This window comes from Alternaria rosae (genome assembly GCF_020736505.1).
Source record: "Alternaria rosae strain MPI-PUGE-AT-0040 chromosome Unknown BKA58scaffold_10, whole genome shotgun sequence".
NCBI lineage: Eukaryota > Fungi > Ascomycota > Dothideomycetes > Pleosporales > Pleosporaceae > Alternaria > Alternaria rosae.
The window spans coordinates 189,539-201,908 of record NW_025763579.1 but is presented as its reverse complement, the minus strand read 5'-3'; the positions used below and the strand labels follow the sequence as shown (position 1 = coordinate 201,908).

The window sequence follows — 12,370 nt, the reverse complement described above, 5'->3', positions numbered from 1 at the left end:
GCCCTCCTACCACAGTCCTACGCATCTTCCTCACTCGCCGAGACATTGTGTTTGCTTTCTAGTATGCCTGATCTTTCTCTCACATCCACAATGATCCCCCCGCATTCATATTTAAGTCCCCCAATTCTGAGTTCGATATCCTTAAAATCTTGCTCCGTACAATAATTCTTCAGAGTGATCTCAAACACTGCACCAAATGGCTCATCATGAAGAAGAAGAGCGGCGGAAGATAAGTTCTCAAAATCTCGATTATCCATTCTCTTCAGGGTGGAAACAAGGGTAGCGAAACTCATGTCATTGTACCGCTTAGAGTGACCAAATGGGACCAAGTTCCATTGAATGTTGACCAGAGGAAACCGTCGCATGATCGAGACGACTTCAAACAGGTCGAGGTCCCAAGAATTACATTCGGAGTCGCATTCGCAGAGTTCCACGCAGATCTTGCAAGCAACGTCATTGAGCACCAAGTTCGCAGGAGGGAGAACAAGGGTGCGTAGGAAGTCGGCAACGTTGTCGAAATGAACCTTAGCATTGCCCTTACTTAGATACAATGATCTGAACTCAGTGCGAATCTACTGATTAATCCAGAGCAGCCTCATGGCCTTACCGGTACACGGGTGTCTTTCGAAGTCGATGAAGTGCTCGTAGATGGTCCTGCGCAGTTCTGCCATCTCATGTGTTAGCCTGCGGTAGTAAATCAGGCAGGAATTGTAGCAATTTCCTCCAGGCAAGTCAAGGAGCGACTTCCCACCATGGTGATGTTGTCTGTCACTTCGATTAGTGTAGGCTCATGCAGACTGCTGATTGGGCACAACTTACTTGGTTGTCATTGCGACAGTATAAGATACTAGCTCGATTTCCGGGCAGGTTTCGTCGGAACAGACAATTGCAAGTTATGTTTAGTGAGGGTTGTAAGCAAGGTGAGTAAGTTGGTATAAACGGCGAGGTGTACTTGCACCTCTGCTAAGACTACGCTAAGGAATTCAAGTGAGAGAAATGATGGTGATTCTCTCGAAGAGTAGGTTCACGGACTCGAGACAACTGCCCAGCTTTACATTTAGCTGATAACACAATTTTCACATTGGTGGTCAATGTGATTGAAGGGCATGATTACCGTAACTGCGTTTGTTCCAGACAAAACTGACCTCGCCGCTATCTCGTCTGCACAAGAGAATAGCACTGTGATATCAAGGAATCTTAATTTCGCAGATCAGAGTCTCTCATCTGCGTTCCGCTCCGAGCATCTCAGCATGGACCCTCTATCGTCTCATACTCATCCCCATTACAGACACAAGATCTGGTCTTCGCTCTCGTGGTCATCTTCGCTGCTCTCTGAGCCTTCTTCCTCATTACTTGAACACAGTAATTCATGGTAAGACCACCCGCGTACCGCTCCCCAAGAATTGCCTTCCCAATAGATCTCTACTTCAATGCCTCCCCTTCCGTAACGGAACTTTGAGGCCTCAAGGCTCTTGACGTCTTGCTTAGTAGCACCCTTCTTCAACATGAGAGACAGGCAAGCCTCTACTTCGATCTCTGAGAACGGGATCGTTTTGTAGAGCTCATTGTCGTACAGGCAGAGGTGTGCAGATTCCAACACTTCGAATCGGTTGGCACTCATTTCTTTCAGAGCAGCCACGGTGTACGCAACCTCTATATCCTGGAACGCCGCCTCCTTGCAGTCGTCAACCAACTTCCATACAACGTTAATCAGCGGGTAATGACGCATGACTGAGACGACTTTGAGCAAATCGAGCGACCAAGCAGGCGTTACGCCTTCGATGTCGGATTTAGAGGCACCGAGTCCCACCGCGAACTTGTAGGGGACGTCTTTAGGAGCCGAATCGGGATATGCGACGAAGAACGAGTGGAGGAACTCATGGACATGTTCAAATGAAACCCCAACTCCATTTTCGAACATTCGATGTAGGTAAAGCGTTAGGAACTCGGCATGAATTTGCTGGTTGATACAGGCGACACTAGCAGCATCACCAGTCAATGGTCTAAGGTTCATGAAGTGCTCGTAAATCTTGTTACGCAGTTCTATGATATTGTATATTAGTTTGCGGCAACAACAGAATGTACATAAATGTCACCTCCAGGTAAGTCGAGGAACGTCTTTCTACGGCAAGGGCTTCCGGCGCTGTGAGTGTCAGTGTGTGGTCTGGGTCCTCAAGAAAGGCTTCTGGGCATGACTTACTTGGTTGCCATCGTGGAGTCGCGCAATTGCAGTACGCCACTTGATTCGCATCCAAGAAGCAAATGATTATGAAGGTAGTGTGGGGATCAGTAGAAAAGTTGTTGCGTGCGAAGAAGCGTTTGTTTGTGCCTGCGCCCAAACCACGCTAAAGATCTAGGTGAGTGAGGAAAGTGCAAGGAGCGAACACAGCTAGGAGATGGCACGAAGAGATCCTGTCATTCATCTCATCTCGAGATTGGCTGAGCTTATGGAATGCGTCTTCTTCTTCATGAGCGCCACGTCTATCCACTCTCCTTCCGTGAAAGCCAGGGTGTGTTACAGACTAAAAGCTCCATGCCGCTATGCGCTTCATCTTGCTAGCCAAAATCCGAAAACTCATACCCAAACGCGCTAAACGGTAGAGCCGACTCTACTCACTACCCTCCGAATCATCCTCGTCCCAGTCTACTTCGTCATCCTCGCCAGCCCAAAGGTCTTCATAGTTGTCCGAATCCTTCTTCTCGCTCTCTGCATCGCCGTCATCACTGTCCGACTTATCTTCCTAAATAATCTTGACCTTGGTGTTGCTATATTCGGCGTAGAACCTCAACTCGTTGATCTGCTCTTCCGTAACGTCGCTCTTGACGATAATAAGCAGGCGATCGCCCATGCGGGGCATTAGGACTAATCGAATGTTGCGTGGCAGTTTGTACAGCTTAAGAGTGACGAAGGTTATCCGCGTAAGTTTCTGGGCATCTATGTCTTTTGGGATCTTAACGATCTCGGCGATGTCCTTGTTCTACTTAATAACGAGTAACGAGTATTAATCCATACAGGCTACGACATTGAGCAGATTAAGCAACTAGTTCTAATACTCAAATAGGTTGATGCTTACTTAGAACCTGCAGGGAACGTTCTGTAGGGCCAACTTAGGGTAGTAGAGGAAAAAGATGTTTGAGACGTGGTTGATGCAGTTTAGCGGAACTTTGACGTTGCCGGAGTATAGGTAGAGCGTGCCAAATTTAGCATGAATCTGTTAGTTAACCAGACCTAAGTTGGCAACGTCCTCGGTCGTTGGAGTAAGATCGATGAAGCGCTCGTAGATAGCGTTGCGTAGCTGTACTCGCATGTTAGATTGTGACAACCAGAACACTCGATCAAGGGATAAGTTACCTCCAGACAAGTCCAAGAACGACGTTCCGCCGCAATTGTCCCAGCTGCTTCAACCGTTAGTTTGTGCGGATTGGGAACGCTGATCGAATCCGAATTATTTGACTGCCATGGCGGTATCGCGCGGTGATGTTTCAACCTTCACGTGAAAGTGGACGAATTGAATCGCCTAGTGGGAACAGTGGAAAAGACTGTAAAGACGTAAAGTTGTTGTCGACGACGACGCGTTGATCAGGGTCTCATGCTGGAAAGCCCAGGTAAGCGAAAAAAAAAGTGAGAGTGAGGACGAGAGTCACAGTCTCCTTCCCGGTTTGGGCGCGTATTGTCTTTAGGCTGCACGGACCTTGAACATATCTTTTATAAGAGGAAATATCAAAAACGTTACGCACTCTTACCTGAGAAGGACTGTAAACAAAGCTCTCACTTTCCGTCCAAATCTAGTAATCACCGTGCCATACTGGAAATACGCTTAGGAGTCTATACCAATATATGCGCACAAGAGGAACGACGTGCGCACATCATGAGCATGGCGTTTTGCGCAAAGATTCAGAAAACTTGTATAGTAAAAGTTCATTGTACATACCGAACTGAGTAATGACGTAGAAACGGAGTATTCATATTCTTTCCAACATCTTAATAAGCCCCATCTCTCTTCTCATACTCCATCCCCATCACAGTCCCCACCTTCTTCATCCCACTCCAAATCTCCGCATCAACCTCCAACTCCAACCCCTCAACCTTCGTCGCCCCACCATCAAGTCCCCAAAGCGAGACACCCAGGTAGTTTGTTCCGTTGTAGTTCAGAATACCCTCGGTAACAGGGAACTTAACCTGCGGCCCAACATTGCTGACGTATTTACCGTACTGCCAGCCATTGACGTAAAGCTGGACGCGGTATGCAGGAACACTGGATCCATCGCTGCTGCTGTTGCCAGAAGAAGTGCCGTTGGTGAAGGCGAAGCTGAGAGGGATGTCGTAGCCGGATGGCATGTTAAGATCGAATTCCGTAGCGAAGAAACCGATTCCAGGGGCGGAGATGCCGTCGGCGACGGGGCCGGCGGAAGCTGTCCATTTGGCGTCGGTGGCGGAGAGAGCACCGGGGAGGTGGAGACCCTGGCGCTCGACGAAGAGACCGCCTTCGTTGAGGGGACCACGCGAGATGTCGCGGTAATCTTCTCCGCCGAGATTACCGGTGAGCTTCCAGCTGACATCAGACGCGTCGTGGCCGGATAGCTTGTAGTCTAGGATACCGCGGGGGTTCTTCATGGTCTCGGTGCCGATAGTCCAGTTCTCGTCGAGACCTTGGTTATCGACTACGACCGTGATGGTGTACTTCTTTCCCTTGGTAAGGTTGGGCATGGTGAAAGTGGCGCTTCCGTTTAGAGCTGCATCGTATCCGCGCCATGAGCCGAGGAATTGGTCGCCGATCCAGGCGGACGAGCCGAATGCTGAGCCACCTTGGGTCGTAAGGTTGAAGGTTGTTTCGTTTCCGGATGCGGTGAAGGTGCCACGGAAAAGTAGAGTGCCGGTATGGTAGCCGTAGTCGGAGCTGTATAACGATACAGGGGTATCAAGGGGACGCAGAGAGTTGTACGTCATCTTCAGATCGGCCGCAGTCCACTCGCTGTCATCGTATCCGGGTTGGATCTCAGGAAGCGAGTCGACGTACTTCCACTCGAGTTCGCTGAGTTTGGGAAGGCTGACATCTGGCTTGGTAAATTCGATGTCGGCGCTCAAAGTTCCTTGCTCAGAGGTGGTGAAGTCGATATCCTGACCGTTGAAAGTCATCTTCGAGACATCAGATGATGCGCCACCAAGGACTTCGACAGTGGTGGTAGCGTTGAGATCACCAGTGAGGGCGAGAGTGTCGCCAGTGACCTTGGCAGTGCGCATCAGGTAGCCTGCCTTGAGAATGACAGGGTTAGACGAGTCATGGGCAGCCTGATCAACAGCCCAGTAGTTGAAGGCTTCAACACGATCGAGCATGTAGACGTAGACGGGGCTGTCCGTTCCGACCTTTGCCACCTTTCTGCCTCCCTCAGCCTTGAAGTTCAAGACTGTGACTCCACTAGTAGTAGTGCTCTTGACATCGCCTTCGACGACTTCAAGTCCAGTAGCAGCAAGGGCCAATTCGTGAGTCTCTCCAGGTCCACCGTATACAACCAAGACAGTCTTTTCTTCATACTTGTGCCAGGTGAAGACTTCGGCAGTAGAGTAGACAAGGGTAGTGCCACCAATATCGTAGTCGCTAACATGGATCTTCGAGTCGCGGCCGTTCAGCGTAAGCAAAGTACCGTTCATTTGGGGTACGGTGATATTGCCCAATGTCGAAGTTGCAACGTTGAGCTTGTAGGTCGTCGATTCGAGAGAGTTATACTTGGAATGTCTCACAAAGTAGAATGTCGTCTTCTCGTTAGTAGCAGGAGTGACGCTCAGATCGCTGCTAGTCGTCCACATAGAGGTCGAGGCATTACCGCGTGCAGCAGTGAGGTACGCAGGGCTGACCTTGAAGAAGTTTGCCTGGAGCTTGAGCTCAGAGTACTTCGCACGGTCGACTTGACGGTCCTCCTTGATTGGTGCAGCGTAGTCGTAACTGGTGTAGCCGCCTGGGTGACCAAGATTGCCCCAGTTAGTACCACCGTAAGTCATGTACAAGTTCAGGATAGTAACACCGAAGCTGTAAAGTTGCTTGTAGAAGACACGGTTGAACTCTGCGCCGACTAGAATGCCACACTTGTCAAAACCTGGTCCGCCCCAAGGGTCGAAGCTGCCAGATTGAAACTCGACGATGGAGTAAGGAGTAGTAGGGCTCTGCTGCTCATGGAGCTGATGCCAGTTTGTTGGGAGATTGCCGTCTGGCCAGGTGGTTGGGTTGGCGCAGTCGAATCCGAGAGGGTAGCCGTCATGTCCGTAGATGTCAACAGCTGCAGGTTGACCAGGTGCGTTGTTACCCTTAGCGGAGGCGTCGTTGCTAATCAAAGGTACGATGATGCCGGCGTCGCGAATCTGGTCTTCGACGTATTGCATGTAGACCGGATCCGGGAAAGGCTTGATAGCCGAAGTAGCTTGTGTGTATTCATTCTCGGGCTGAACAAGAATGATTGGTCCACCGTTGGTGATTTGCGCAGGCTCAATTGTCGCCAACACGTTCTTCATATAGCTAGTCTGCTGTTAGTAACGCGTCGCCTAAATTTCATGAGAATACATACTTGTCAGTCGCCTCCAGGAAATCAGGCGCACGCGTTCTTAGCGTGCCATTGACCCTCTGAATCCAGCCGGGGAAGCCTCCACCGGATACCTCAGCGTTGATGTAAGGACCTGGTCTAGCGATAAGATAGATACCAGCTTCCTGTGCAGCGTCGAAGAAAGGCTTCAGGTCAAAGACACCCTCTTCGCGGTAAACGCCGGGTTTGCCCTCAAGCAATGCCCAGTCCACGTAGAAGGAAACACCGTTGTAGCCAAGAGCCTTGATCTTCTGAAAAACGTCGGAGTAGAGATCAGGCACCGGCAGTCTGTACGGGTGGACTTCGCCAGAGTACAAGAAGATGCGTTCTCCATGTACGAAGAGCGAATCTTCATCCCATGTGACCTGTCTATTGGTTAGCCATCATCATCCCAAAACATTCATGCAATTCAGCAACATACGATGTCTTGTAAAGCCTCTCTCTTATACGGCTTAATCCATTGCTGAGGCGAATACCCCACAGCCCTCGCCGCACTCTCGACAGCAAAACACCCCAGCGCAACCGCGCTTGCAAGCTTTGAAATGCTCTTCATATTGACCAAAATACGAAACCAAAGGTCAAATTGCTTGTAGCTCGGTCAAAGTTCCGCGGGGAGCAGCACGCAATATAAAGCTTCACACGGTATGCATGTAGCCGAACCAGGATCTTTCCTCGTTCCTGTCAAACAATGACAGCATCGTTTCCGCGCTGCTCGTGCCATTGCCATCCGAGCGCACATACCTCTCTTCCCCAGTCAACTTCCCCAGTTTACCCCCATGTTGAGCGTGCTAAGACCGCGTGTTGAACCGGATGAGTAGCCGTAGCGATACTAGTCTGATCTAAGCGACTAAACGTGCGAGAGGACGCAAGTACCCATTCCACCAATATCGCGGCTGGAAAGCTTGTTAGTGCCGCTAGGTGGAGTCGGTGCCCGCATTTCGGTTGACGCAGGCGGGGAAGTATGTCCGATGTGCAATCCCTCCCCTGGTCGACGTACCTGGTACCCTCGGACTTTATCCTGTACAGCAAAATACCACTCCAACACACGTGCCATTACCGACACAAGATTCCGACATCATACTCCAGGATGCCTTGCGAAGATGGCTTCCACCTCCGCTCCACCGCCTCCTCTCCGCCTCCCCCACCCACTCTAACATGTCCGATGTGCGCCATGACCGTTGCCCAGGCGGTGCAGATGGGTGGCGATCAGTGGGGTTAGCGCGAGGGTTGATGCTTGGTCGTATAGTTGTGGATGCTTGCGGAAGCTTGGGTTGAGGTCTTTCCGCCCTGGATTGGGAAAGGCATCCGCAGTGTGATGACGACGGGCATCGGAGTATTGGCTCGGAGGTGTCTTTTTTAGAGATGGGTAATTGTGCTGGGATGTGGCATGGGTGATGGGATGGGATTTGATGGTAATGGGATGGATGTGGGAGAGAGTTACCGAGGTACAGCAATTTGGGACCTGACGTAACAGGACACTGATCATGGCGAAAACCAAGCAAGCATGCGAATTCAGCGCGCGCAGTCAGAGGAAAGTGCAGGCCAAGAGTACCACTAAATCCATTGCCATGGATCTAGAAACATGCTATATCATACGTGTATATACAGTGCATAAAGCAACCGACCCGCCCGCAACTGTCCCAACGCACCGACCCAGGCGCGCACGTCATCGAATAACAAGGCCCGCCTATAAACAGACAAACTCCGCTACATAGTATCCTGTCGCCCTTAGGAATCTAAATGGCACACCAATGCAGCCAGTAAAAGCACCACTATCGCAGCATACGCCAAAGGAATAAGAGGTTGTGGATGAGAAGAAGCCAAAACAGATGCTAGAAAACACGAATGACGAAGGATTTTCGTCGCAACACCGCTCATAGACCAGGCTGCCTTTCCGCCAATTCGCGCTGTCAGTAGCAAAGAGCAAAATACTCTTAATCCCATCTGACTACTGCGGTGGATACGGGTAGCCAGACTGGTAATATGCCGGATTGTTCGGGATAGTCTGAAAGCCATATGTGTCCCAGTCGATTTGGTGACCCCCACCACCGTCACCTATCATCGCATTGGTAGCCCAGTCGTTGCCAAATGTGGCGCGTCCATCAATCTCCATATTCACCTTGAGCTCCTGTATCTCCTGTGGACGTGCTTGCGGCCATCCTTGATAGTGAACAGGGACCGATGCAGTGGCTTGTATGGGCTCTTGATTCGGGGCTGACTCGAAGGGGCTTCGTCCGGTGGCCATGGATTGCTGAGGATTGGCATACGGATATGGTGGAAATGATGGGTTTGTTTGTGGTGAAGGCTGTGTTGGAAATCGATGGGGGTGGTTCGAGTCATGAGAGGGCTTATGACCATGGTGCGCGTAAGTTGAGGGGTTCGGGGCTGGGGGTGTTTGTTGACCATTGTGGTTGACGGCAGTAAAGCCGGGCTGTGGATTGGACCTATCGTCAGCCGCCCCTTGCATCTCAGGCTTGACCGAAGCCGAACTGGTGGGTAAGGTGCGCTCTGCGGAGTCCTCATCATGCGTCAGTCTTGTATCAGCTAGATCTTTGTCCTTGTTGGACCATTGGCCATCGTTATTATTGACCATATCGCCGAATTGCTTGTGCGTTCTTTCAAAGAGCTGTGCGTAGTCTTTCAGCCCACCATTAGCGACACCATCGCTGGAGTTACTCTTCGGAGAATCATCGATCTGGCCGCTCAGTTCTCGGTACTTCTTCTTCTCACGACGGTAATACCGTTGCCATTCTGCTAGTTGACTGAGCCACGAGCGGGCCATCTTGAAGCGACTGAGGATGCGAAGCAGGAAGCCATTTGCGATGTCGTGAGCTCTGGGATCCTTACGAGATGAGAGAACGTTATCAGGGTCCATCTGAGGGAAGTAGTGGCAGTAGATGGCTGAGTTGGTTAGCAATGCCCCGCCAGATGAGTTTTAGATACTTACTGCCTATACCTACAGCAAAGCAAGAGAAAGCTACCGTCGGGGTTTGCACCAAATTGCTATGAACTCTTGAAGTCTCAATAGAATGAAGTAAAGTCGTGAAATCTTCGCAGGCTTTCCAACAGTCCCTGGCTTGGTTGCTCCAGTATGCGGGATCAGGGGGTTTCTCGTCAATTAGTGGTTCATCCAATGGGCCGCGTGGATGCGTCAGGGCCCATGGTGATGTTGGCATATACTCTCGATACAGCCAAACGAAGCACAATGTGTACATTGCGTGTATCGCCACATATTTTCCGGGCTTGTTGTATATACGGTCCTCGGTGTTATCCGGGGTCAGCTGAAGGTGGTCAGGAAGATCGCGCTTCAGCTGCTTGAGTTTATCCTCTAGTTTCTTGAAACCAGTCGTTGCGAGCCATGGAGGGTTCTTGCCTTCTTGTCTTCACGTTGTCAGTCAGATGTCGCAGCGGTTCCAATGAAGCGGACGTACCTTCTTCCGCGTTTGCAGGACCATTGCGAAACCTCGCCAAAGATCACAACGACTTTGATGTACCACGTCAATTCAGCCTCATGCTCAGCAACTTCCCACCTTCCTCCTTCTAGAGGATCAGTTCGGAGTTCTCCATTGAGATCATTACGTCGTTGCTCAGTATACTCATCCCATCGCTTCCTTCTGGCAGCATACGTCGCGTCGTCTTCGCCCAGTAGTCTTGTTGTCGCCCTCTTTCCAAAGTTGAAAGCGCCATCGCTACACACAAGTTGAGTTCTTTGCAGTTGGTCAGGGGTGAGCATCCTCGGTCGATCCTCTCCCCAGCTCAGATAGCAATCCATAAGTACGCAGCTCCAAAAGGTACGCCGCTGAGTCTCGCGAAGAATGAATTGATCCTTTTCCGAAAGCCCCTTCTCAGACTCTTTCAGTGGGGCAGGTAGCCCGTTTTCATCGACATCCAAATGCGGGTACCCAAGACATATGGCACTTCTGATAGCAAGACCGATCTTGAGCCAGCCCTCAGTACCTTGCAAATTAGTCCATTCATAGTACCCCAGCATGAGGAGTGTTTGAATCTTTTCCAGATTTGGAGACCCAAGGATTTCCGTTCCCATCTGCGTGCGCGTAGCTGCGGCATAAAACTCGGCGGTCCTGATGGGGTCATTTCCCATCTGCGCCGTGAGCTTGTCATGGAAACGAGCAGTCTGAGTCAGGAAAGCTAGGAGCAAAGGCGCATACAGCCGAGGCGTTGGGGATTGGGTGGGAGTCTTGACGTCAGAAGAGCTGCCAGATGGAGGTGGGGGCTGAACCGAGCTGAGGAAAGTTCGCTTATGCAAGAAGGGGAAGTCGGTGGAGAAGTGCTTCTCGTAGATATCAAACAACTCTTCCCAGACCTGAGGCGTAAGTAGGGGTGATTGGAGAGCATCCTCAGGTGAGCCCAAGCCTTCTACCGAGCGTTGTGCTGTAGTTGATGTTGGTGCTAGCAACTTGCGTCGCTTCTTGGGCGGGGCCTGGGAGTGTCAGCACTAGCACGTGATAAGGAGGACGTGAAGTCAGCCACGAACATTGATATGCACGACGGCTAATTGAGTATTTCGAGACGCGGAAATGGGATGACTTACATCAAAATCGGCCGTGCTATCACGGCGCACAGATGCTGTAGTGGTTGCGACAGCTGCATGGTCCCAGGTACAGTCGCGGTTGGTATTCGCGCAAGCCTTGCACGTGGTGCCCTGACCGGTGTTTTCGCATTTGGTCTTGCTCCGGCGACATCTGGTACATGCAATCTGCGAGCGCATGCCTCGCTTTGTTGAAGGCTCAGCACTGCCGCCGCTAGCCTCAAGGGGCCCGGGAGTCTGCTGCGGAGACGCCTTGACGGTGGATGGGGAGAGCTGGGTCAGGGGAGACTGAAGTTGCTGATGCTGTCCAGGAGGAGATGGTGGTCGTTGGTGAGGCCTTTGTTGTGGGTAAGCAGGCAGTGCAGTTAGCCGCGGTGCATTCTCTCCGGTCATGGGAAGCTGCGCGACGGCGCCCAGGTCAGGCGGTGCGCGAATATTGGCGATGAGTCCAGCGAGTTCTTAGAACGGGGGTTGATGAAGAATTGCGGTGCTGCGAGGCTGCGCGCGTCTTGTTGATCGAGTCCTTCGGGTGATGTTGCTGCGATGTGCGGGCCGGAGAGATGGGATGGTTGCCGGAAACGCCAGTGACGGGCTGGGGCCGAAGATTACCAGACGACGACGACGACAAGATGCAGGTGCACGTCGGACGTGGTGCGCAATCGTCGCGTATTCCAAGGCGGCAGGCAGCACAATCTGCAGTAGCTCGGATCGTGTGGTTCCAGAGTGCCGTGCTGGCTGGCGTCTGCTGGATGATGTTGCGGGCACACGGGTATTAACGTTGGACCTTCCCTTCCGACGGGACGAAAGCAACTTGGCGTTGGTCCTTGCAGCGAATGCTGCCATAGCATCCCGTGGTATTTAAGCGATCGCTTCATCCGACAAACTTACCAGTCACCGCGATTTCTCTGCCGGTCTGCCGTCATGAGCTTATGCTTACCCTGACAGCCCACTGCCAGACGACCCCAGACACCCAGCTGTTGGCCGGCGCGCAGTCACAGCAGCAACCTCCCACTTCACCAACGGCCCGGTCAGAACCACAAGTCCATCGCTAATCCCACCTGGCCCGAGTCTCTCAAACGCATTCACCTCTGCTTGCCCCGGCGTATGAGCTGTCGCACGCAGAACGGGCGCTGACACGTGGGCGGGCCTGCATGCAGTAGTAAGGTGCCGCGGAGCCTTATGGCGCACGTACAAATACGCCCAGTCGATTGCGTTTGGCTGTCAGCCAGGCGCTTCACAGTCACCTTA

General features: G+C 51.7%; 3 protein-coding genes across 3 annotated transcripts; all 3 read right to left on the bottom strand.

Annotated features, from left to right (window-relative positions):
- Positions 1-1,282: 1,282 nt before the first annotated feature.
- Positions 1,283-3,308, bottom strand: BKA58DRAFT_405152 (uncharacterized protein; the record flags this gene model as incomplete). The annotated part of the gene is made up of 4 exons (XM_046171892.1): positions 1,283-2,043; positions 2,201-2,329; positions 2,618-2,707; positions 3,230-3,308. 4 exons carry the CDS (start codon positions 3,306-3,308, stop codon positions 1,283-1,285), a joined length of 1,059 nt encoding a protein of 352 aa, XP_046021109.1.
- A 609-nt stretch (positions 3,309-3,917) lies between these two features.
- On the bottom strand, positions 3,918-7,372 carry BKA58DRAFT_37904 (glycoside hydrolase superfamily). The gene is made up of 3 exons (XM_046169779.1): positions 6,995-7,372; positions 6,559-6,938; positions 3,918-6,509 (listed from the first exon to the last, which is right to left on the bottom strand). The coding sequence occupies exons 1-3, from the start codon at positions 7,124-7,126 to the stop codon at positions 3,983-3,985; spliced, it is 3,039 nt and encodes a 1,012-aa protein (XP_046021108.1). The 5' UTR covers positions 7,127-7,372; the 3' UTR covers positions 3,918-3,982.
- Positions 7,373-8,290: 918 nt separating this feature from the next.
- BKA58DRAFT_38072 (fungal-specific transcription factor domain-containing protein) lies at positions 8,291-11,908 on the bottom strand. The gene is made up of 4 exons (XM_046169932.1): positions 11,126-11,908; positions 10,005-11,014; positions 9,521-9,954; positions 8,291-9,474 (listed from the first exon to the last, which is right to left on the bottom strand). The coding sequence occupies exons 1-4, from the start codon at positions 11,513-11,515 to the stop codon at positions 8,522-8,524; spliced, it is 2,787 nt and encodes a 928-aa protein (XP_046021107.1). The 5' UTR covers positions 11,516-11,908; the 3' UTR covers positions 8,291-8,521.
- Between the last annotated feature and the right edge of the window lie 462 nt (positions 11,909-12,370).

Excerpts from the sequence above, each read along its gene's own strand:
- BKA58DRAFT_37904 (XM_046169779.1), bottom strand. The coding sequence starts at position 7,126 with ATGAAGAGCATTTCAAAGCTTGCAAGCGCGGTTGCGCTGGGGTGTTTT. Across the intron at positions 6,939-6,994 it reads GAGAGGCTTTACAAGACATC|GTCACATGGGATGAAGATTC; the intron begins GTATGTTGCTGA and ends ACCAATAGACAG. Across the intron at positions 6,510-6,558 it reads TTCCTGGAGGCGACTGACAA|CTATATGAAGAACGTGTTGG; the intron begins GTATGTATTCTC and ends ACAGCAGACTAG.
- BKA58DRAFT_38072 (XM_046169932.1), bottom strand. The coding sequence starts at position 11,515 with ATGACCGGAGAGAATGCACCGCGGCTAACTGCACTGCCTGCTTACCCA. Across the intron at positions 11,015-11,125 it reads ATAGCACGGCCGATTTTGAT|GCCCCGCCCAAGAAGCGACG; the intron begins GTAAGTCATCCC and ends TGACACTCCCAG. Across the intron at positions 9,955-10,004 it reads TCCTGCAAACGCGGAAGAAG|ACAAGAAGGCAAGAACCCTC; the intron begins GTACGTCCGCTT and ends GACAACGTGAAG.